The 25,220-nt window shown below is 40.1% G+C and overlaps 1 protein-coding gene across 1 annotated transcript in view; it reads left to right on the top strand.

Annotated features, from left to right (window-relative positions):
• PLXDC2 (plexin domain containing 2) overlaps window positions 1-25,220 on the top strand; it is a 472,622-nt gene that overhangs the window by 181,572 nt on the left and 265,830 nt on the right. The window contains exon 3 of the mRNA XM_023223192.2: window positions 6,096-6,307. Coding sequence (XP_023078960.1) covers window positions 6,096-6,307 — 212 coding nt within the window. The remainder of the gene's footprint in view (window positions 1-6,095; window positions 6,308-25,220) is intronic.

Raw genomic sequence — 25,220 nt, 5'->3', positions numbered from 1 at the left:
GTCAAGGGAAGTTCATTTAAACAGACAATATTGAGCTGAATCTTGAAGGAGTTATCAGTTTTCCCAAAGTCCTGGGGTAAGGTAAAGGCTTTCATCCATGCGACAGTAACTATATTCATTGTAGGTAAAGAGATTATTAAATTCTGTGTGGTGGGAGCATAGGCATGATGGGGAGAAGGAGGAGATAGGAAAGTAGCTGGAACAAGAGGATGGAGTGTCTTGTAGTTGAGTGGATATAAGGAGTCACTCAAGGCTTGTCAGAAAAGTGAAGTGAAAAATTTGAAAGGTGCCTCCAGTAGCAAGTGGAGAAAAGATTGGAAAAGGAAGAATTTGACAACATAACACTAGATAGGGCTGGGCATGGTGGTTCACTTCTATAATCCCAGCACTTTGGGAGGCCAAGGTGGGAGAATTGCTTGGGGCCAAGAGTTTAAGACCAGCCTGGGCAACAAAATGAGACCCCCTATCTCTATAAAAATTAAAAATTAGCCAGGCATGGAGGCCCATGCTTGTAATCACAGCATTTTTGGAAGGTTGAGGCTGAGGGATCACTCAAGGCCAGGGGTTTGAGGCCAACCTGGGCTACAAAGCAAGACCCCATCTCTACAAAAAATAAAATTAAAAATTAGCTGGGCATGGTGGTGTGCACCTGTAATTCTAGCTACTCAGGAGGCTGAGGTGGGAAGGTCACTTGAGCCCAGGGATTTGATGGTATAGTGAGCTATGATCATGCCATTGCACTTAAAGCCCAAGTGACAGAGCAATACTCTGTCTCTAAAACAAACAAATAAACAAACAGGCTAGGAAGCCAGGAGACAAAAGATGATGGAAATGTGACCTAAGGCACCTGTATTAGTCCATTTTCACCATGCTAATGAAGACATATCTGAAATGGGGTAATTTATACAGGAAAGGGGGGTTTAATGGACTTACAGTTCCATGTGGCTGAGGAGGTCTCACAATCATGGGGGAAGGCGAGAAGGAGCAAGTCACATCTTACATGGTGGGCAGCAGGCAGAGAGAGGTTGTGCAGGGCAACTCCCCTTACAGAACCATCAGATCTCATGAGACTTATTCACTATCAGTAGAACAGCATGGGAAAGACCTGCCCCCATGATTCAATGATCTCCCACTCAGACCCCCCCACAACACATGGGAATTCAAGATGAGATTTGGGTGGGGACACAGTCAAGCCGTATCAGCACCTATGGTGGGAATAGAATATGAGGCAAACTTCAACCTAGGAGACACAAAAGTCTTCCTCAGAGCTTTAATAAAATAGGGTGTCTAGTCCCATTCAACTCCTTAGTGTCTCTGGACCAAGCATTCTGTAAGCTTTATCTTCTGTAGCTACCTTAGTCTGTAATGCTGCCAGTTAAAACCTCAAAGCTGGGGTAGTCCAGTTTATCGACATACCTAAGGATATAGCTATTTTCTATAGAATTTTATCTTTGGTTCTACAGTGAATTGAGATGCAAAGACGTATGGCAGTCTATCTTAGCCAAATATTTTCATCTAGTCTCAGATGCATCTATCCAGCCAATCTGCTTTCAATGAACACTATGAATGTTTCAGAGGATTTACAGTAGTGATTTGCTTCACTTGAAAAGTGCAGGTCAAAGTGTTTGTCAAAAGGTGCAGTAAAGATGGATCCTAATGACATAAGATGCATATCAATTTATGCAGTTACTTTTTGGTGGTTTCACATGTATTACGTGTGTGCTTTGTATGTAAAACTCAAAAAATGTTCAGATGTTTTCAGCAAGTAACTGTTAGTTAAATGCAAGGTATTTTAATAAAATCATTAGTATAATACAGAAACATACCCTTCCAAGCACAGCTTTCTTCCCTTTTACTTTTATGTTATATTATAATATATGATGACAACAGAGAGACCTGCAAGGTTTGCGAAGTATAATATGAGGATACACATGAATTTCCTGTTCTACTTTCAGATTAACTGAACACTGTGGGGTTTCCTAATAATGTTTATTGGAAAAACAATGAAGAACTTCCTATTATAATAGTTTATCTGCTATTAAGATCAAATAAAATATCATAAGAATGTGTTAAGATCAATTGTATTTACAGAAATGTGTTTTCAAAGCTTCCTCTTCTTATATTCCAATGGGAATCAAGAGGTGGGTTTAGTGTTTCCGTGAGCTGTGTGATTAATGACTATAGCCAAATATGTTGGGGAAAATGATCGTTGAAGGTTTTTCCATCAGTGTTTACTTAACATACAGTAGACAGAAAACAAACAATCTGTTCAGCCAGACTATTCAAAGATCCCTCTTATTGTTTTTGCTTTTACTACAGCTGGAAAGGGAAAAAGTATGTCACATATATTCCTTCATCTTGTTTCTGAGTAATTTGTTTTGGTGCTGATTTAAAGAGTAATTTAAGGCCGGGTGCGGTGGCTCAAGCCTGTAATCCCAGCACTTTGGGAGGCTGAGACGGGCGGATCACGAGGTCAGGAGATTGAGACCATCCTGGCTAACACAGTGAAACCCCGTCTCTACTAAAAATACAAAAACTAGCCGGGCGAGGTGGTGGGCGCCTGTAGTCCCAGCTACTCGGGAGGCTGAGGCAGGAGAATGGCGTAAACACGGGAGGCGGAGCTTGCAGTGAGCTGAGATCCGGCCACTGCACTCCAGTCCGGGCGACAGAGCGAGACTCCGCCTCAAAAAAAAAAAAAAAAAAAAAAAGTAATTTAAAATATTTGTATGAGTTTGAAAGTCTGTGAAATGCATAGGAGTAATTTACAATACAGATAATGATCTTCTCTAAAAATCATTTAGAAGTGGGATCAAAATCTAACTCAGTTTCATACTTTTCAGTCTTGATGAGCCATGTACTACCGAATTATGAACACATAATAGGATTTCCTCTATGCACGACCAGGTAGCCTTGTTTATTCATGACATAACCAGAGAGAAAGAATTAGGTTTAAAATGCCAACCAAAAGAAGCAACCAAATGGATATTCACGGATGCCAGGCCCTAAAGCTGACAAATGTTCTCATTAGAAAACCCCTCAGGTTTTTCCTGAGATCCTGTTTACTCTTTGCAAACACAATTAGAGCAAGCAAGTGATCTGTTTTCCAAGTTTGAGGTAGCAAATACTAGGAGGCACAGAGATGGAGGTTTGTCAACATTTGACTGTAATAGCTGTCAGTGGTGACAGCAAGGGAGAGATACAAAATCGTAAAATGCTGCTAAACAATGGGGTAAAAAATCAAACCTCAGCTGTCTAGAGACCAAACCTTGTAAGTGCTAGAGTAAGGATATATGCTTGTCTCCTACCTGTCTGCTAAATTTACTGTTTCCTAATAATCTTACTAAAGGATGAGCTTGAATGTTCACTACTAAAACAAGAGTTTGACACATTCGTCAGACTTCTCAAATTTCAACTTAAGTGGGAAATGGAGACTTCATCGTTTCTAAGTTTTGGAGTTCCTTTTCATTTGTTTTCTAGAGAAGGAAGGCAGGAACTAAAATAGGAAAGCAACTTTGACGAAGGTGAGAAGTAGAATCCCATGCAGAAGGCTCCCCAGTGTTAGGCATTCCATTTACTTTCTGTTCTGTGCCAGGATCCCAAAAGCTAATTTAAAAGGGGAGGGAGGGTGCTAATGGATATTCCAGAAAGTTCTGTTTTGTCCTATGTTATAAATATCTAAAAAATGGTAAAAACTAATATCAAAGAGGAAGAAGTAACACTTATTTAAAAGAAACCAAGAGCTGCTTTGAAATTCTGTTTTGAAGATTTTAATGAAGACAAATCCTTTGAAGTTGTAGGTGTTTCTTTTTTCTGATTTACATTTTGGAAGACTGATATGCCTCTGGTTGACACCATTCCCTTAGTGTGTATGTTTTTAAAATACCATTTTTTATCTGGAATCATTTAATCTATTCTCTGCATGATGTTTGCTACCATTTCTTATCTAGGTTGACATTCTAACACAGATCTTGCATGGGTTTTCAGCGGTTCCTACGTGACTCTTTGTGTTTGCATAGCTACGTCAGGCGTGTAACTTGCTAAGAGCTACTATAGCAAGTACAAGGAAAACGCAGGTATCTGACATTGACCTAAGTGTTGTGCTAGGAGGTCTTATCTGGTTGTCATAAAGTTTTATTGCTTACCTGGGTTATAAACTGCCTCGTATATTTTTGGTAATTAAGCAGGATATATAAATAAAGCAAGTAAAATTGCTTTGTGCAGCTTTGCCTAAAGCCATAGGTCTTAGAGCCTGACACATTCTCCAGAAAAGCTGTCTGCTTTTGCAGGCAGGATATTTTCATTCCCATTTAAAATATAGGGTAACAAAAGCACTGAGACTTTTTAGAATTATGCCGGATCATACAACCAGCAAACCTACTGGAAAGAATTCCAGCCCAGGAGTCCTGGATTCTTCCTTGCACAGTAGTTTTTTCATTACTTAATTTTGCCTGGTCCGATGATGCTTATTCCAGAAAGACTGTCAACAATTCATTCATTCATCCACTCATTCAATCAGTCAATAAACACATTTTGAGTACTAGCCAATGGCTAGTAGGGACAACAGTATTACAAAAAGAGATATTTTCTACAGTGATGATGACAATACTGCTTAGATGTGCTTATTAAACATTGTGTGGAGGGCAGGAGGGTGTCCACACTCAGCCCTTTATGTACATGAAATTTTTTTTTAAGCCTACAGCAATTCAATAAAATGAACACAATGCTACATTTCCCTTGCTCTTGGGTTTCTCCCTGTGGAGTTTTGGCTACTTTGGTCTCTGTGGTCCTTTTGAGCTCTAACATTCTATGAGTTCAAGGAAAGGTCTAGATGGCAGACATCATGGTAGTGTTTCTCTCTGGGTTCTGTGCACCAAAATGTCAGACAATAAGAGATCTTTTAAGTTTACTATGAAACCAAATAATATCCTCTCTGTCTAGAAGAATTAGTAGCACCTTTCTGAGTTGAAAAGGAAGTAGTTTAGGTAATTATGCCTGTGATTGGTAGTGGTAACCTTCAGTTAGCTATTAGAGTTCTAAGTAGCTGAATCGTTGTATTATAAGCTGTATTAAATACATTTTGGATTCGTAGAATGTGATTGTACCAAGGGGAACATAATGGCTATAATTAAATTTCTTCTCCCTTTTTGAACCCATATCTTGCCAGTTCTAAAACCCGTCCATTCATATCTTTTAGTAATAGTTGGGGAGAAGAAGGCTATTCTTGTTCAGAAACTGAATTTCCAATACTTGTGGCATGCCTTCCCCTGCTGACCTACCGAAATGAAAGACGGGGAGTAATGATTAAATCTCATTTTTTCCTCCTGGAGTAGCAGGATAAGCTGGGTCAGCAAGGCCAGTCCCTGCAGACAGCTTTAAAATGCCTTTGTGATTTGATCTCCTTGCCTTCCCATCCATTTCTGTAAGTGCCCATCACTGTCATCCTTTAGACCCTGACAAGATTTCAAGGTGAGAACGGTGCAAATGAACAAAAGTGCAGTGATGACTCCTGAGGGTCTTACTTATTAAATGGGTCAGGCAATGAACCAAGACTGGCTTGTAAGCTACAAGGGAGTTTCGCCCATTTACGCGAAGACAATTTCATGTATTATTTAACCCGTTCATATACATTGGTGTCTCTTTGCTGTCCAACATAACGCAAGTGAAATAAATATAAGCTTACAAGTTAATGAGGTCTGATTTTTATTTTCAAAATAATCTGACAGTCACTTGGTTTCATCCCTTTGGATTCTAGATTGCTTTTTCAGAACAGCTAGAGAATGTTTATGAAGTGTGCATGTGGAGGGGCGAGGGAAGGGAATAAAAATGCATTGCTTCAGGGCAGCACATCTGTTTTTAAAAACTCTGCAAGATCTGCCCATTAACCACTGTCACAACTCCTGGTGTTTCCTGCAGTTGCATTCCAATCAGAGATGTTCGTACCAGCTCAAGATGTCACAAGTAAACAGATTTAACCCTTATAAGTTAGCTTCCTATTCTCGTGCCTCACAGAATTATTTTTTCTTCTCAAGCCGACAGCACGTGCATGTATGGTACACATAATGAGTGGTAACACATTTTCTTTCTTTTTCAAACAGATTGGCAGTATGGAGTTGCTCAGGCCTTCCCTCACACAGAGGAGGAGGTGGAAATCGATTCCCACGCGTACAGCCACAGGTGGAAAAGAAATGTGGACTTCCTCAAGGCGGTAGACACGAACAGAGCAAGCGTTAGCCAAGACTCTTCGGAGCCCAGAAGCTTCACAGACCTGCTGCTGGATGATGGGCAGGACAACAACACCCAGATCGAGGTAGATAAATAGTCTGGGTAACTGAAATGGATTAGTGAATATATTTCATGTAGATGCCCAACTTTTATTACATAAGTTGCCTCTTCATCTCAATCTAGAACTTGATGACAGTGAGCAGTGAGGCAACAATACTGTGCCTGCTCTCAGGGAATTCATTGTGTAAGAGCATCTTTATTTATTTATTTATTTTTGAGACGAAGTCTCACTCTGTCACACAGGCTGGAGTGCAGTGGCACGATCTCAGCTCACTGCAACCTCTGCTTCCTGGGTTCAAGCAATTCTTCTGCCTCAGCCTCCTAAGTAGCTGGGACTACAGGCATGTGCCACGACGCTCGGCTATTTTTTGTATTTTTAGTAGAGATGGCATTTCACCACGTTGGCCAGGCTGGTCTGGAATTCCTAACCTTAGGTGATCCACCCACGAAGGCCTCCCAAATCTCTGGGATTAAAGGCATGAGCCACCTCTCTGGGCCCTGTGTAAGAGCATCTAAGTGCCATAAGCAAATCATCCCAGTGCCATGTGACGTGTACAATAAAAGTATGCAGGCTGTAGTGTGGCATGAAGGAGAGTGCGATGAGACTGCTTGGGATTGAGAGTTGGGGTGCTGCCAAAGAGGCGTAGCCTAGAACTGGGCATTTAGGTGGGGCTTGACAGATTGAGAGGAATTCACCTAATTGATGACCTGTTGAGGGGAAGAGGGAGGGGGCATGCTAGGCAGAGTCAGTTTCCTCTGCAGTGGCTGAGGTGTAGAATGACATCTCCAGGACTGTCTCATAGGGTGACCGCTGGTTCCAGTTTGCTCAGGGCCAAGAGGTTTTCTGGAACGTAGGATGGCTTCCCGTGTTAAGTATGAAACAGTTCAGGACAAACTGGAATGACTGGTCTCTCTGACTGAGTTATTCTTTATTATGGTTGCAGCTATGAAGTGGAGGGAGGAGAGTGGTCAGAGAACAGTTTGCGAAGTACAGACATGTGCAGAGGGTGCATTTTAGGCAGATTTGAAGGTTGCTCAAAGGCCTCAAAGGTGGTGTTACATTTCTTAAGTTTCTGTAGTCCTTAGCACTGCAAATCACAAAATACGACCTTGTTTGTAAACTAGGTACAACAGAAACAAGCAAGTAAACTGGTAAAAAGCGAAGACCACCCACATGAGAACAAACAGAGGTGATTTATCCAGTTTGCTCGGGCATAGCTTCGGCTGCCATCACTTGTTTTCAGCAGAGATATAAAAGCAGGTTGGGAAGTGGGAAGGCTTTTAGTGAAAAATAGAAGGTTCAGATGCACTCTGATTGGAGGTTGTTGGCATGGCAAACCTGGAGGTGGGCTAATTAGAAACAGCATGTTTGTTTGTTTGTTTGTCTGTTTGTTTGTTTGTTTGTTTTGAGACTGAGTTTCACTCTATCGCCCAGGCTGGAGTGCAGTGGCACAATCTCGGCTTACTGCAACCTCTGCCTCCTGGATTCAAGCCATTCTCCTACCTTAGCCTCCTGAGTAGCTGGGGTTACAGGTGTGCACCACCACACCCGGCTAATTTTTTATTTTTAGTACAGACGTGGTTTCACCATGTTGGCCAGGCTGGTCTTGAACTCCTGACCTCAAGTGATCCACCTGCCTTGCCCTCCTAAAATGCTTGGATTAAAGGCGTGAACCACCGCACCCGGCAAGAAACAGCATCTTATGTTATTAGTTTGAGGAACATCTTTGGCTTTTAATGGTTGGTCCTGAGAGAGATATGAAGACAGAGGAATAGAGAAGCTCTCAGTTACTAAGGAAGTCCTGACCTTTCCGGGCTCACTACTGCCAAGGCTGTGTTGTGGCTTCCTGAACTGGCTGCTGGAGAGGTTGCATCAGAGTTCTATTGTCATGTATGGTCTACTCATTGTCTGCTGGCACATTCTCTCTCAACCTGAAGTTTCAGTTCCTACTTTCTCTGAGCTGACAGGCTTATGACTTTTAAGAACCAGGCAGCATCCTTTTTACTGCACCACAGTCCCTGAAATACTCATTATTTAAGAAAAAGAACTCAGCTTCCTGAAGCAGATACTACCTAGTCCTGCAAATAGTATCAAGGCATCATTTTGTTCCCTCACATTGAGAGAAATCTTCCGAAGATCTGAAGCCCAGGCTGTGGGAATTCAGTATATTGGAAAAATATAGCAATTTCTCAAACCCCGCTCCGTGGCATTAGCTATTATGCAGCTATGGTGTTCGCAGGCTGCCCCAGCCAGGTCCCTTACCAGGCAATGGTCGATGTGTCAGGAGCAGAAGTCTTATTATATCTCTAAGAGGATATTCTGACTCCTGCAGAGTGACCTGCTATTTTGGCAATGATGATGTCATAGCAGCTTGGGGTAGGCAACATAATTGCCACTCTTCACCTGGGGTGTAGTGTCAAGAAAGGAGCACTGAATAGAAGCAGAGGCGTTTCCTCTCTGCCCAGAACTAGGACTCGATGGATATTGAAAGGGAACAACACATCACTATTCGGCTAAAAGCCCAGACTTTACCACGACGAAATTGCACAAAATCTGCACCAGTACCCCCTAAGTATGTAAAGATTTTTAAATTTTTTTAAAAAAGAAAGAGGAGAACACAGATTCCAAGAACTCTGTGATCTCTCCTGTGGGGTGCTGAATTTTCTTAAACACAGATTGTGAGAACTCCGTGATCTCTCTCGTGGAGTGCTGAATTTCCTTAATCATTTATAAAATAAGGAATCTCTTTGATCGGGGGTATATTAACACTCCTGAAAATACAATCCCAGGGGTTACTGTAGCTGTAATTTTGTTATTCAGCCTATTTTTCCCACTTCCTACCTTAACAGAGGGAGACCACGAAGTGTCAGTAGTTTTGAATCAGTAAAAAGAGGGCAGAAGGATGGCCCAGGGGACTGTTTGGTGGGTACTCACCCAGGGCTAAGATCTGCCAGGTACTGTGTAGATGCTGTCTTGTTTGGTCCTCACAGCAGTCTCGAGAGATTTGTGTCCCCATGTTTTCTGGGCAATTTCAATGATTCTTTTACATTAGGGCAATTTCAGATTTAGGTTTTAGTATTTTCCTAAGATTTCCCATTAATGAGTATTCAAACCCAGCTGGTATTCAAATGCAGGCTTTGCCAGGCTCACAAGGTCGATCCTTTAGACTTGACGTTGCTCTTTCTAGCAAAAGGAAAGACAAATGGCACTTGAGTTATGTAGTGATTTTGAACAGCAGCAGCCCCTGGGTATCCATATGAGGGTAATTGTGGGGTTTCAGTCTGGCTCAAAAAAGACTTGTCTTGAAGCTAGAGTTGCATACTAAGAACACTGCCTTTATTTCAAGATTCACTTATTTTGATGACAGTCTGGGGATTGATGGAGATTATTGGGATCTAAAGCTCCCCAAGTAACTCGTTGGCACTGCCACTGGTTTTGGAAACAAAAATCTACCTCTGAAAGTTTGGAAAGTGTACTAGGCTGTTTTTGCCTTCCTATAAAGAAATACCGAGACTGGGTCATTTATAAAGAGAAGAGGTTGATTTAACTCGCGGTTCTGTAGGCCATATAGGAAGCATGGCTCCAGCATCTGCTTGGCCTCTGGCATGGCCTCAGGAAGGTTTCAACCATGACAGGAGGCAAAGCAGGAGCAGGCATGTCACACGATGAGAGCAGGAACAAGAGAGACCGAGGGGCACGGTGCTGCACATTTTCGAACAAGCAGATCTCTCCTGAACTCACTCATCACCAAGGGGATGGCACTGAGCCCATTCATGAGGGATCTGCCTCCACCAGACCCCACCCCCAACACTGGGATTTCATTTCCAAATGAGGTTTGGAAGGGACAAATACACAAACCGTATCAGAAAGGTTTACTTATCCTGGCCCTTGAAATGGTGTTTGTGGGCCAGGCTCGGTGGCTCACACCTGTAATCCCAGCACTTTGGGAGGTCGAGGCGGGCGGGTAGCCCGAGGTCAGGAGTTTGAGATCAGCCTGGCCAATATGGTGAAACCTCATCTCTACCAAAAGTACAAAAATTAGCCAGGTGTGCTGGCGAGCGCCTGTAATCCCAGCTACTCAGGAGGCTGAGGCATGAGAATTGCATGAGCCTGGGCGGTGAGGGTTGCGGTGAGCCGAGATCCCACCACTGCACTCCAACCTGGGTGACAGAGCGAGACTAAGTCTAAAAAAAAAACAAGGTAAAAAAGGTAATTGTGAACACGGTTGCATCTCTTTTGGGGAAAATAGTTTTGCCTAATTGTTAAACAGAAATAAGAAAGAAAGGAACTAAACGCTTATAAAGTGAATACTCTGTGCCTGGCATTGTTACAAGATCTTGCTTCTCTTTTTGGTTTATATTGCTAAACACAAACAATAAGCTAGAAAAAATTCTGTGTGCTTTTTTCCTTTAGATGCTTTCAAAGTCGGTTTCAGGGATCAGAATTATTTTGTCCTGCAGCCCTGGCTGCAGTAGTGGCTGTTAAAATTATGTGTATCACAGTGAGACAAAAACCACCCAGAATGGCATTCCTCAGATGTTCTCCTCATTTTTTTCATTGCCTAGACTTTATATTCTACTTTCACTTAAATAGAACAGCAACAACAATAAAAATCCCAAACCAAAACAAGACAATAGCATGTTTACTGTTTTGACACAAAGGCTGTTATTCTCTTCACTTGGTACTTGGTGACAGTATTTTTTCTGGCTCTTCACAAGAACAGATAATGGAAGGATTGTAAAACTTGGTATCCCAGTTAAACAATTCTTCCAGTTAAGGTTTTATTGTTGTCATTGTTTTCATTTTCTAATATTCTTCCCGTGAACATATAAAATCTCTAGAAGCCAAGTGTATATCCTGTTGAATACGCAGGAACCCAACAGACGGCAAATGCCACTATTGATCTGAATGTTGATTTCTGTGAGACCTTTCTTCTTATATTTCCTCTGTTCATTCATACGGACATATAACCACTTAGCCAGGTGAGAAGTAAAGTACCTTCCACTGATGTGTAGGTATTAAAAATGAGGTGTCCTGAAACAGTCACTGGATGTGCTACTTTGTATAATTATTTTGGGAATATAAAGGCTTACAGGGCTTTCAGGCAGGATTGGTTTCCATTCATGACTTGGCCTTGTTGGAGCAGCCTTCGCTGAATTCCACAACCTCAGGGACATATGTGTAAATGAGCAGGGCAAGCATCTTCCCCTGGAAGCTGGCCACCTTCCCATTATCTGTCAAGAAGCTCTTGTAGCAAGGATAGCACCTCACAGGATGGAGAGAGCTTCAGCAGTGTTGGCTGAAATTACTGATGCTTCATAAAGCTCAGTTTCACCAGCCTACTGCTGTAGAATAGTGTTGGTCACTCACAGTTCTTCACTTTATAGAAATCAATCACAAAGTCCTTTGTGACATGCTAGACTAAATATGCGGTTTTGAACACTTATTCACATGCAATATTGGAAGTCTCATATTCCCACTCTTGGGACACTGAAAGTGTTTATGAAAAGGACTGTACTGTGTGATTTTTGCCTTGATTCAAAAGCCTCTGGATGACTGAAGAAGGGAGGTTTTAGAAATAGGGATTAGGGATCATATTAGTGTAGTTTCATGATCAAAAGTGACTCAGAGATTGGGAGCTAGGCCAATGCGTCTGAAACTTTAACAAGCTTTCAAATCACCTGGGAATCTGGTTAAAACGTACATGCTGATTTCTTAGTTCTAGGCTGGAGCTGGTCTGATATTCTGTTTCTAATAAGGTCTCAGGTGATACAGTTGTGGGCAGGCCACAGGCCACACTTTGGGTTGTAAGGATTTAGCTATTAGTTTTGAGAGCAGAAATCTTGGATTAAATTTAGGTGCCTGCCAACAGTATGTCTTATGGAGTTCTCATTCTGGTACCTAATTAAAACTTTCAGTTGTATCCAGCAACTGTTGTATTATTCATGTGCATTAAAGTTCATATCTGAGAAAAGTACAGTCAAGAATGATCAACAAGTATATGTGACAGATTTAGCTAAAAAGTAGAGATAAACAGTTTTTCTCTTAAATACATATCTAAAAACTCTCTTTGATCTTCGGCTATCACACATACACTGCCAGATGTGTTGGCATCTTATTTTTACAAATTGTGCGATATGTTTCTTTAAAAATTTTACCAGTTGCTAATTGCTATATGCAAGGTCATTGCATGGGCTCTAATAGCTGATTGCAGCCTTTAACTAGAAAATCTATTTGAGAGGAAATAAGTCATCAGCAAATACTTAATCTGAAAAAAGAAATGTAGGCCAGGCATGGTGGCTTACACCTGTAATCCCAGCACTATAGGAGGCCGAGGCAGGTGGATCACTTGAGGTCAGGAGTTCAAGACCAGTCTGGCCAACAGAGTGAAACCCTGTTTCTACTAAAAATACAAAATTAGCCAGGCATGGTGGTGCATGTTGTAGTCCCAGCTACTCAAGAGGCTGAGGCAGGAGAATTGCTGGAACCTGGGAGGTGGAGGTTGCAGTGAGCCAAGGTCGTGTCACAACACTTCAGCCTGGGCAATGAAAGTGAAACTCCATCTCAAAAAAATAAAAAAATTAAAAAAAGTGATGGTGTTGATGATTACTTTATGAAGAAAAAGCAAATTTTGTAATGTTGATGTGGACAGAATCTCCATGTTATGTTTGCAGTATAGAGATGATATGGTTTGGCTGTGTCCCCACCCAAATCTCTTCTTGAATTGTATAGCTCCCATAATTCCCATGTGTTGTGGGAGAGACCCAGTGGGAAGTAACTGAATCACAGGGGCAGACTCTTCCCATACTGTTCTCATGATGGTAAGCAAGTCTCATGAGATCGGATGGTTTCATAAAGTGGAGTTCCCTTGCCTGTCGCCATGCAAGACATGACTTTCCTCCTCCTTCACCTTCTGCCATGATTGTCAGGCCTCTCCAGCCATGTGGAACTGTGAGTCCATTGAACCTCTTTTTCTTTATAAATTACCCAGCCTTGGGTATGTCTTTATCAGTAGCCTGAGAATGGACTAATACAAAAGAGTACATTGGATCATCCTTAGATGTGGAAAAGCTTACTCCTCATCTGTATTTTAAGCCTACAGATGCTCACTCAGTTTCAGAGGTCTGAAAGTGACAATAATGAATATAACTATAAAGGAGCACTAAGACGTCATCCCAATTCACAGAAATGGAGTGATAAAATTTTGTGGAATGTTGCTATGCTGGTTCCGTCTTTACGCTGCTATCGTGCTCAGTGAGTTCTTAGAAGAAAACCCTAATGTATAAGAAGAATGTGATAGTGTAGATTTTTGACATTTTTCAAAAGTATCCTTTGACATTGAACAGTCCTTTTGCTATATCTATTATGAATGTGAAAATCTGATGGAGTGTTTGTGTGTGAAGTATTTCCTTTTGGGGGACTCTTAAACTGGTAGATGTTTAACATGTGGCTGCAAAATCAGAAAATTGTGCAAAGGGAAGGCAAAGATTAATCCTGAAGAAGTGCACATCTTGGACCTCAAAGTGAACTCAAATCTTCCAAATGCTTGTAGGTGTCATATTGGCTTGCACAGAAGATGAGAATGAAAGCATGTGAAAGCATGCAGTTGAAAAGGAGAAATATTGCATAGGTTCATGAACAGGCAGAAGGAGACCTTTGTTCTATAGAGAGGCAGGATTAATGCAGCGATGAGGTGTCATCTGAACCAAGTCACAAAGAAAGTGTCAGAAGATAGCCAGGTGTCAAGATCATACTAGATAGCGTGTTTTACACAGATAACCAGGAGCAAGATTTTAAACTTCATTGTGTATGACACTAAGGCGTTTGAAATTTATCAGGAAGGTACTTGGAAACTGCTATACAATATTAAATACAGAAAGGCAAGTTGGCATTGATGCTCCTACCTAATAGCTGTGGGAACTGTATCAGAAATCCCAAATCTAGCAGTGAAAAGATGAGTTCAATTTAGCTTAGTGTGACATGAGATAGTGATTAGGGGAAAGGCTATGGATGAGCATATGAATTTCAGAAATATTTAGATTTCTACTCATTAATTTAAATTAATCAGTATTGCTGAAATTTTGCCTGACCTTCTGTTCCTTGCTTGATTCTGAAGGTTAATTGCAGGTCTCTGCCATTGTCTTTCCTGGCAGAGTGGCCTGATGCTACCTTGACAGCCCCTATCAATGTGGGTTGAGAACTGGCCTCGTTTCTTCCACTCTGTATTGCCAAAGGTTGTGTGTTAACTGACAGCAAAATCTATTTCAGTCTTTTCTGTTTGGGTAATTTGCAAAAACACATGGATTTTAAACTTCTGATTTTTCTCCCATTCATTTTCGTTTAGCATATTGATGAGGACTTTACTTTGCAAAGAAAGTGTACCGAAAATAGTAAATCAGACAGAAGTGATATCTGCAATTATTGCTCACCCTCTAAAAAGATAATGAGGATTAAAATAGAGTATCATATATCTTGCTCGATTATAGATTATTCTTAGCTTGACATGTCAGCTCTTTATTGAAACAAAAATGGAAAAAGATCCATAACTGTCCTTCAAAGAGTTCCATGAAGAATAACTGAATTTTCTCTTTGATGCTTCACTGTTAGCTAATTGAGTTTACTTATAGCCATGGCATGAAAATAGTCTTTAGAATGATACATGCAGGTTGTAGAATTATTAACTGTGTTAGTCATATAATTTATTTTCAGAACAAGAATTATGTTTCAGGGTGAATAATATTCTTGCATTCTCCATGTTCAAAGAGAAATCTCATATTTAATCTCCCCATTCCCCAAGGGATCCTAAGATTAATTATATGATCATCACATCAAGTTTTTTCTGCTTTAATTCCATAGCCATATTCCATAGTCATGAGGACTTTAATATATCCTTACTCTGCATTAAATAGTGACAGTGATAGGGGAATTTGAATATAGAGAATGCCAGGTAACAGTTAATCAGCTGACTTTCTATTTTATCATTTTGCAAACATATTTCTCTTCTTTGCCTATACTAATTTCCAAGAGGACATATCAAATATACTCAGATGAAAATTATTTTCAATGTGAAAATTATAGTTCAGCCCCAATGTCACAGGTCTAAATATTTGTCTAGTTGATTTTTAAAAATCATGTTACAGTTAATTATTTTTGTAGTTCAGAATATGTCCATTCTTTATATGTTGAACAAAGGACTCAGGATGAAGGAGCAAGTGGCCATTGAGTATGGGCTGGAACTCAGGAGCAGGGAGGTCAGAAGATGCAGGAGGCCTCCGTTCTCCTGGTGGCTCATGGAGAAGTGTGCTTGCGCCAGAGTGCGGCTGGATGCACCCACAGAGGGACGGTACTCCTGGGAAGGAGTTCTTTGCTCTCCCAAGCATGGAAGAAATTCATACAGGGAAATTCACATTTGAGGATCCCACACAATATGGTCCAGGCTTAACTGCCAGTAGTTTAGCAAAGTGTGAAAAATGTCATCCACCAGCATCTAGACTGGGGTTACCAGGTCTGAAGGAATATTGAATTCAGCTCATCTCCTGTCCCTGTGGGGACCATAACTCATCTTCTTAGCTATCTGTTTTCCTGGCAACAAGGAGAGAGCTTCCGGGATCATTCACTGGGCAATCCCATTCCATATCAGTGGATTAGAACTTAAAGACTAGGTTTTCTTCCTGTGATTTTCAGAATCACAAATGGAATAATGAATTGATTGTACCTCAAGGGCTAAATAAATCTGAGTTGACACAGACATGCTGATAGCATTATTTTTATTACTGCATCTGGGGGAATATCAGAGCCACTACTTATTTCCATGAAGATCCGTAGTATGATGAATCTACTCTGTCCGTGAACTTACATCATCTTTACAAGGACTAATGCTAGTTGGGTACACGAATCACAGTGAGTCTTTGCCATTTATTTTATCATACAAATTAATGTGTACTCAACAATTTAGCACCAATTCGTTGAAAACATAAAGGATGACAGTGTCTGATAAACGGTGATGTTCTGTAACTGTCTGTGACAACCAGAAGTTTCTATGAATCTTCCCTAAAAATGTCTCATGTGTCTTTGTCAAATATTGTGACTTAGATGGAAACACTATTAGGTCTACACATTGATAGGCCATTACAAATAGAGGAGGCATTTAATTTTTTCTCTGATTATCTAAACATATGTATGAAAATTTGTGTTTCTATTTTTAAGCAGTGATACATAATACACTCTGCTAAATATTCAGAGAGTTATACTTCACCTTGTATTTCTGAAGCAGATCTAAGATAGATAAGGGAATAAGGGTCTCTCTCTCTCTGTCTCTCTCTCTCTCTCTCTCTCTCTCTCTTTTTTAGATGGAGTCTTGCTGTGTTGCCCAGGCTGGAGTGCAGTGGTGCGATCTCTGCTTACTGCAACCTCCACCTCCCAGGTTCAAGCGATTCTCCTGCCTCAACCTCCTGAGTAGCTGGGATTACAGTGTCGCCACCACACCCAGCTATATTTTTTTGTATTTTTAGTAGAGATGGGGTTTTGCCATGTTGGCCAGGTTAGTCTCATACTCCTGACCTCAGGTGATCCATCCACCTCGGCCTCCAAAAGTATGCTGGGATTGCAAGAGTCAACCACCACGTCTGGCCTGATAAGGGTCTCTTTATAAAAATATTTGCATGTCTAATCCACGCGTTGCTTTTGTGTTTGTGATAAAAGCATTTGCTAATGTGTCACTCTATGCTTTATTAAAGAAGGCATCAAATACTCAAATGTTCAAGAAAAGATGGTAACATTTGGAATGAAAAGAGACTGCCTTAGTTTTCTTTTTGTATTTCCCTGAAAGAATACATTTCTGTTCATGCCCAAGCAATGCACAGATGTATAAATCTGTCTAGAAACAAAAGCAGTGAACTTGGCAGCTTTTGGGAATAGTTGTTTTTAGTTATTGTCTATATGTTATCTCAAACTTTAGCGATTAAATTGAAGTAATAGTTTGGAATCCATTGCACTGAATTCAAGGAATGCAATAAACTATTATGGCTAGAACTATTTTGCTTTTATAAGTAATTTCTGACTCTTTTGTAAACTTATATATTTATGCAGTCTTTAGCTTAAAGAGCAAAGCTATGTAAATCACTAACATTCGCCTTTTAGATGATATCTAGAGATCTGTCCCTATCAATCTGTTTGTCTATCTACCTATCTATCTACCTGCCTACGTAGCATCTATCTCTTTTATTTTGAATTCACAGTGCAGTTCCTGTTTGTGCCCAAAACAATTTGAAAGAAAAACTTACAAAGCAAACTTCTATTCATTTGTTTAAATTTTTTTAAATTCACGTGTTATATCACCTTTTATTAAGGAAATCTTCTAGGTACTTCCAAAACTGAAGATGTTTTATTTCATGATAGGATTTTCTACCTAAAAGTAATGCTACCTGATCTTTTGTGGTTTAATGAAATTTTTAAATAATTTTCAAAGATGAATGCATTGATTTTGATTTTTGGATTTTTTCCCAAGAGTATTTAGGTTGTACTACTCCTCCTTTTTCTAAGATTATAGTGCTTTGCACAGTGTTTATTATTTGAATGGAAATCTTTACTTGTTCTGTCATTTAAAACTAGTATAAAGTAAAAGCTAATTTAAAATTCTGTGCCTTGAAAATGTTTACAAAGTGTCTCGCCAAACTTTCTCAAAGAACTGAAAACAATTCATTTGTCCATTGTAAATAGGATTATAGAATTATCTGTTATGTTAAAAACCAGGTATAAAGGATCATCTTCTTTTTCTTTAATATATTTTAATAAAAATTGACTTAACTTCCCCTGTCCAGTGAGTAATCAGATACTGCTTTATTTCTTTTACAAGTAAATGGAATTAATCTTCATCAGAACAGAAGAGTGTCACATTCAAATGGGAGAAATGTAGTTAAATAAGGCTTTGTAAGGAAACAACTATGAATAAATATAGAAATGTGCTAGAACAAAATTATAAGTATTCATTAGAAATTTTGCTCATGTTACCAATTGTACCAGATGATAGTAAAATTATCTCCTAAAGGCAAACACACTTTTTAGAGAAATCTTTGTATATTCACTATTCCTCGAAAACTCTATGGAAAGTAATATTTTCTATCATATACCTAAGGAAATAAAATGAGTTAGTACATTCAGAAGTCTCCCCTTCCCCTTTCCCTTCCCCTTCCCCTTCCTTCCTCCCTCCCTCCCTCCCTCCCTCCCTCCTTTCCTTCCTTCCTTCCATCCATCCATCCATCCATCCATCCATCCTTCCTTCCTTCCTTCCTTCCTTCCATCCTTCCTTCCATCCATCCATCCATCCTTCCTTCCTTCCTTCCTTCCTTCCTTCCTTCCTTCCATCCATCCATCCATCCATCCATCCTTCCTTCCTTCCATCCTTCCTTCCTCTCTCTCTTTCTGTCTTTCTGCCATCAACCCATCCAAGGTAAATCTTTTGATTGCAGGAGGCCTTACTGAAGCAGCTAAGGCTCAGTTACTTATTGGTCCGTAAGTAACTTAAATAGAAATTAAAATTACTTTTGCCGTGAGAGTCAAAATGTTATTTTGCTCCCTTGAATAAGTTTGCTATGGTTTGAGCAGATTTAGAATGCATTTAATAGGCTTTGTTCAGATAGTTTTGTTGCTGAACAATAATTATAACAGCCATTTCAAGGATTTTAGAAAATTTTGCTTTGTCCATGTGTATCTCTTACCTTGTTACTAAAGAGAGAATGTGATATATTCTGCACACAATCAAAGTCATTTGCATAAAAGGACAAAAGAAAAAATAACTCTGTTTTTATCTTTTCCTTAAGGACAATGTTGAAACATTTCAAAGGGAACTTTTTTTTTTTCCGGTTAGTGATCACTGGTTAATGTAAATTACAGTAAATGGTAAATGGCTGTGGCACTGTTCCTCCTGATTTCCTATTGACTTTTTAAATGTTGATCAGAAAGAATCAAGGAAGAGAAAATGATTTCCAACTTCGAAGCAGTCCGTGAGATAAAGCCAGAAGTGAGTTGACAGCAGGGAATCAGAATCTGGGACAAACATTAATTTTCTCACTTCGCTCCATTTTATTCCAATAGAGGTTTCTCCCAATCTCTGCTCAATGGCTACCTTACTAATGTATCATTGTCTTCCTTTGGGCTGCAGTTGCAAAATTAGGAACTCAAGCACTTGGCATAGTAAGCAGTGCTTTTAAAAATCCTTATGTCTAGGCAAGGTTGGAATATACTAAAGTGGTTTTTCTTCAAAGCATCTAAAAAGAAAATTGGTAATTTGTATGTGTGTGCATGTGTCTGTGTGTTTGTGTGTGAATTTGTGTATGTTTGTATGTGTATGTATGTGCACACTCAATGAGTGTGCATTATTTTGAAGGATTTTAATTAAAAATGACTTTTCTGGGAGGAATTAATGGTGGCTTGGATAGCCCTTATACGTGATACTTATTGTCCTCTTCATTTACATGTTATTTCACTGAGCATTACAATCAATATAAACTAAACAGGTACATGGAAGACTGGCCAAGACTCCATTTTGCTCCGCTGAATTCCTTAAACTTTATATGCTCTCTAGTTTGTGGCTCTGGAAGACAGGGAAGAGAGACAATGAAAAGAGACCAAGTATATGGCTCACGCCTGTAATCCCAGCACTTTGGGAGGCTGAGGCCAGCAGATCATGAGGTCAGGAGATCGAGACCATCCTGGCTAACACGGTGAAACCCCGTCTCTACTAAAAATACAAAAAAACTAACCGGGTGTGATGGTGGACGCCTGTAGTCCCAGCTACTCGGGAGGCTGAGTCAGGAGAATGGTGTGAACCCAGGAGGCGGAGCTTGCAGTGAGCCTAGATCGCGCCACTGCACTCCAGCCTGGGTGACAGAGCGAGACTCCGTCTCTAAATAAATAAATAAATAAATAAATAAATAAATAAATAAACAAACCAAGTATAATCGATTAAAATAAAACAGGGATCAGAAAATTATGAAAAGGTAGAGAGAGGATAGGATGGTGACCCCAGCGGTCTGAGCACCATGAATGAAAATCTCCAATCCTCTCATCCTCACTGGCCTCCTTCCAATACAAGCACATAAATTCCCAGGAGCCTGGTCCACTTTGCTGTGTTCCAACCATCGTGTTCACTCTGTTTTCTTATTGGCAAATTTGCCCTCTAAACCAAGTGTTTCTTTTTACTAAGAACTCATATACTAGTAACGACTTGTGTCATTCCCCATGTCACCATTACAGTAAAACCACCGCGAGTATAAAGTGCATTCTCTTCTGGAAAAAGTGAAAGGGCCTCTCTATTGAAATCAAGGTTTGGCAAATGAAACTCTCTGGATATCGCTTTAAACCGAGAAGCCATGAAATGACTGGACTGTTTCAAAAGACCAAGTATGGGGAAAATCTAACTCAGATTGGAATCTCCTTGAGAAAAGAAACAATACTGGGTACTTTGCTGATGTTCATAAAGCATCCATTGATTTGAAGCAACTTGTATTGCATGTAGGGAAAGTAGTGTTTAACTGAGGGTTAGACGTAAAACCCAGAAAGGAGAGAGAGGCTACTTCCTTTCTGACCAAGAAAACCAAGACTCATTTGTGGTTTGGACTGGAAGTAAAATGGAGTCCATGTGACAAGAAGTAGAACAAGGTTGCTAACAAAAGCCTGACATTTTTCCTTGACCATTTCCACATTAAAATGAATAGTGAAGTAGAATATGTGATTATAGCTTGGCCACTGGGATTCTTTGTCTAGCCGTAGATTTGTTTTCACACTCAAAATATCTGAGTACCATTTTCTTCTGCAAAAGAATAAATTGATGAAAAACAGAGGAAAGTAAGGTAGTCATAGAGGAACTGAGAAAGTGTTTACCTGGTGGCCATGGTGTCAAAATCTGTCTACTCTTAGGCACAGGACAGTGCTTAGTACCTTCTGGAAACCACTCTTGTCTACTATAGTCCTCATTAACCTACGCTGATCAAAGCTCAAGCTACCTGCACGTATTTTCTTCTTCATCCTTCTCCTATGTCTTGGATTAGTTACAGACTTGAGGCTGTCCACATACAAAATAAGAGTCAGAGGAAGCAGCATTTATATTAGCAACCTCGCTCCTTGCAGAATTCTGGAACAGAGCAAAGTGAAACCACCAGCCGTCTCCAAAGACAATGAGGGGGCTTACAGGGAAAGCATCTTCCTGGCTTTACACGCTGCAGCTTCTGTTCCACGCTGGTCATTTTGCTTCGGAGATGGGTGTTTTTACCTACTTTGCTGATTTCCTCTCTACTTTCTCTCCTAGGCAATCACAAATTGAAATGCTGCAAAGCACACGTGCCTGGAGAAAGAGAGAGGCAGAGAGAGATAAATAGGGAGAGAGAACAGAGAAGCACCTTACTCATTCCTGTCGGTGTCTAGAGTGACAGACAACCTGAAGTCACTGCTGTGAATCTTAAACTGCCCTCCCTGAGTGCTGATTGGACTTTCTCAGTAGGGAGTAGGCATCACAGTGCTTCTGGGTGGGCAGGGCCCATTGGGCAGCTAGGTAGAAGAAAGGGAACAAGGTTGATCAAAACACGGGACCCTTCCAGGGCTGTGCACCCACTTGCTCCTTGTAGACTCATTCATGACCCCCTCAGGTTCCTTTCATGCAGTAATCCATCTCTTAATCTCCTCAGAGTATCAAGAAATACCTGTTTCCAAGTTCCCTTGTGATGCGAACAATCTGAAATTTCTCTTTCCATCTTCCTGAAGTATTATGTATCTGCCTAGTTCTCACATGAAGAAATCGAATTCCAGTTTTAAAAAGGGCTCTATTAACCACTATTTTGGATTGATTACTCCCTTTGCCCTCACACAGACTTCCTCCCAACAGAATTCATCTGAACAAATAGTTCAGAGGAGGTTTCCACTTCCTCAATTACTGACACATACCAAATTTGTTTTCCTGAGTTCGTGAAAGTTACCTTGACTAGAGTTCTAAGGATTTCAAACTCTTTGGTTCCATTTTTTTTTTTTTTCATTCTCATATTTAAAGATCATCACTGCACTTAATTTGATGAGCAAATTCAAGTGGCCTTGGAGTCATGCAGGTAAATAGTCCAGGTGTTACAAGAAGGAGAAAGACAGAAGACCACACAGCATGAGTTATCTTAAGGGATTTTCTTTCTGGATGCAGGAAAACAGTGGGGCTTGGGGACCATGGGGGCTACAAGGAGAACGCCCAGCCTAACAGGACAGCCATTAACCAGCTGCAGAGGATTAGGGGCATGTAGGAAGCTGGGCCCAGCATGACAGATCTCCTAGTTTCTCCAGAGACATCCAAATGCTTACATAGTGGCTATTCATTCATTATTTCATAGTCATAAGTAGCCCAACACAGTGATGGCAAAAGAAAATATTTCTCCAGGGCCATCTCTCCAATGGGCCCCCAGCTGCTATTGCTAGTGTACACCATGCAGATGACTCATCACCTTCCTCACGTAAACTTACTAGGCCGTCTCTCCAGAAAACCTTTTATTCCAGATTCCAGGAGACACTTCACTGCTGTCTACCTGTTTTCCCCATGCTATGTTGAGTTGAAATCAGTAAGATACATGATTCTCGGATATATATATTCCAGACTTCTTCTCTTCTATTGTCTTATACTTATTTTATATAAGCACTATCCAGATGAAATACTTCATTTTTCTTCTATTAAAAACAAATCATTAAAAATAAGAAATGGAAGATAGTTTTAGAGCTCTCATCTCCACTAGTGATTTTGAAGAGAGTTTCCAAGATCATGTTCATATTTCTCTGAAATGTTAGTTTTTGAAATTGCAGTCACAGGAAATTTACTGCTTGCTTATAATCAGTTTGCTACTCCAAGTTTGCAGAAGTATTTAAACATATGGAGAAAAAAGCTCACATCTACTATTAACTGCATATAAATACTGTCATTTGAACAATGATATTTCTTCACATAATCATTTTTTGTTCTTTATTAAGACTGAAACATTTTAGAATTGCCAACAAGACTTTAGAAAGTCAACATGATTTGAAACATTGGCAAAAGATTCAATTTCTAATAAGACAGTAGCTCTTCTATGGTGATTACTAGTTTACTAAAAATAAACAAATGGGGTTAAATTTTAGGATCATATAAACACCAAATATGTGGATCGAGTATATATAAAATAGCTATAACTATTTCTAAATTGTGCATAGATTTGAAGGGAAAAAAAAGAATGCTACTCAGCTAAATAAAAAGTAATGAAACTTGGCTGGATATGGGGGCTCATGCCTGTGATCCCAGCCCTTTGGGAGGGCAAAGTAAAAGGATTCCTTTAGCCCAGGAGTTCGAGACCAGCTGGGGTAACATAGAGAGACAGCATATCAATTTAAGAAAAAATTTGTAAATAATGAAGCTCAACCAAATAAAAAAGAATGAAAACTGACTGTTTTAGGGGCAAACTTTGATTCCGAGAACTGATGGCATTTCTTTTCATGATTATAACAATTTCTACAGATATAGCTAGCTGGTATCTTACACAAGAGACTGGTTTTAGAGGTGTGAAGAAGTAACTTGGTCCAGTGTAGACTGAGAAATTACAGGCAAGGCCAGGGTCAGGACCCACATCTTCTATTTGTAGCTAATGATTTTAGCAGACTCTTTCCCCTGCACCCCTGCACTGCAACCCTTTGTGCTGGTTCCTGGTAATTGAGGCCTGGTGCTATGAACTGAATTTTATTCACTTGAATTCATATGTTGAAGCCCTAGCCCCCAGTGTGACTGTATATAGAGATAGGGTTTTTATGAGGCAATTAAGGTTAATGAGATCATAAAGATAGAGTCCTAATCTGATAAGATTGGTGGGCTTATAAAAAGAGACGGAAAAAGACATCTCTCTCCATTCACACACATTGAGGAAAGGCCATGTGAGGACACAGTGGAAAAGTGGCCATCTGAAAACCAGGAAGAGAGTCCTCACAAGAACCCGATTATGTTGGCACCTTGACACTGAACTTCCAGCCTCTAAAAATTGTGAGACAATGAATTTATGTTGGTTAAGTCATCTAGTCTATGGTATTTTGCTACAGCCACTAAGCTGCCATGACAGCACAGGCATATTAAGACTTATATATGTGGAAAAATGTTCTATTACACAACATTTTTCCAAAAGAGATCCTCATGAAATTTCTATCTGTTGAGCACCCAACCTGCCAATCTGATCTTAACTATGAGTGTAGGGTACTTTTTCAAAAAGAAAACAAAAATCTCTTTTCTTTTCTTTCTTTCTTTCTTCTTCTTCTTTTTTTTTTTTTTTTTTTTTTTTTTTGAGGCAGGGCTTGCTCTGTCTGCCCAGGCTGAAGCACAGTGGTACAAGAGCTCACTAGAGACTTGAATTGCTGGGCTCGGGTGATCCTCCTGCCTTAGCCTCCTGAAAAGGTGGGGACTACAAGCGCGTACCACCACATACAGCTTTGTTTTTGTTTTTTTTTTTGTAGAGAGGACTTCTTGTTATGTTACCCAGGACTGGTCTTGAACTCCCAGCCTCAAACAATCCCCCTGCCTCAGCCACCCAAAGCACCTTTTTGTTAAAAGAGAATACAACTCCTCTTGAATCCCGTGACTGGCTGTATGAATAGCTGGCAATATCAGACTCCTAGTACATCTTCACTCCCAGTTCCCCATGGTCCACTTCGCAGTAAACTTGTGATCATTTATCTCTTAGAGAAAAGAAGCCTCTTCAGTTTTCCAGACTACACGGTTTCCCTTTCTTCATTCATATAGACTCCCTCTGGTTATGGTGCTGGAGAGATTTCATAACCTCTTATACGTGTGTATCTCTGTTCGTGAGATATGTGTATATATATGTTTATTCATATATATATATGTGTGTGTGTGTATCTCTGTTCATTATCTATTATTTGTAAACACTATTCCTTAGTG

Source organism: Piliocolobus tephrosceles, chromosome 9, assembly GCF_002776525.5.
Source record: "Piliocolobus tephrosceles isolate RC106 chromosome 9, ASM277652v3, whole genome shotgun sequence".
Taxonomy (NCBI): Eukaryota; Metazoa; Chordata; class Mammalia; order Primates; family Cercopithecidae; genus Piliocolobus; species Piliocolobus tephrosceles.
The sequence above is the reverse complement of the archived record's forward strand: the minus strand, read 5'-3'. Positions and strand labels throughout refer to the sequence as shown.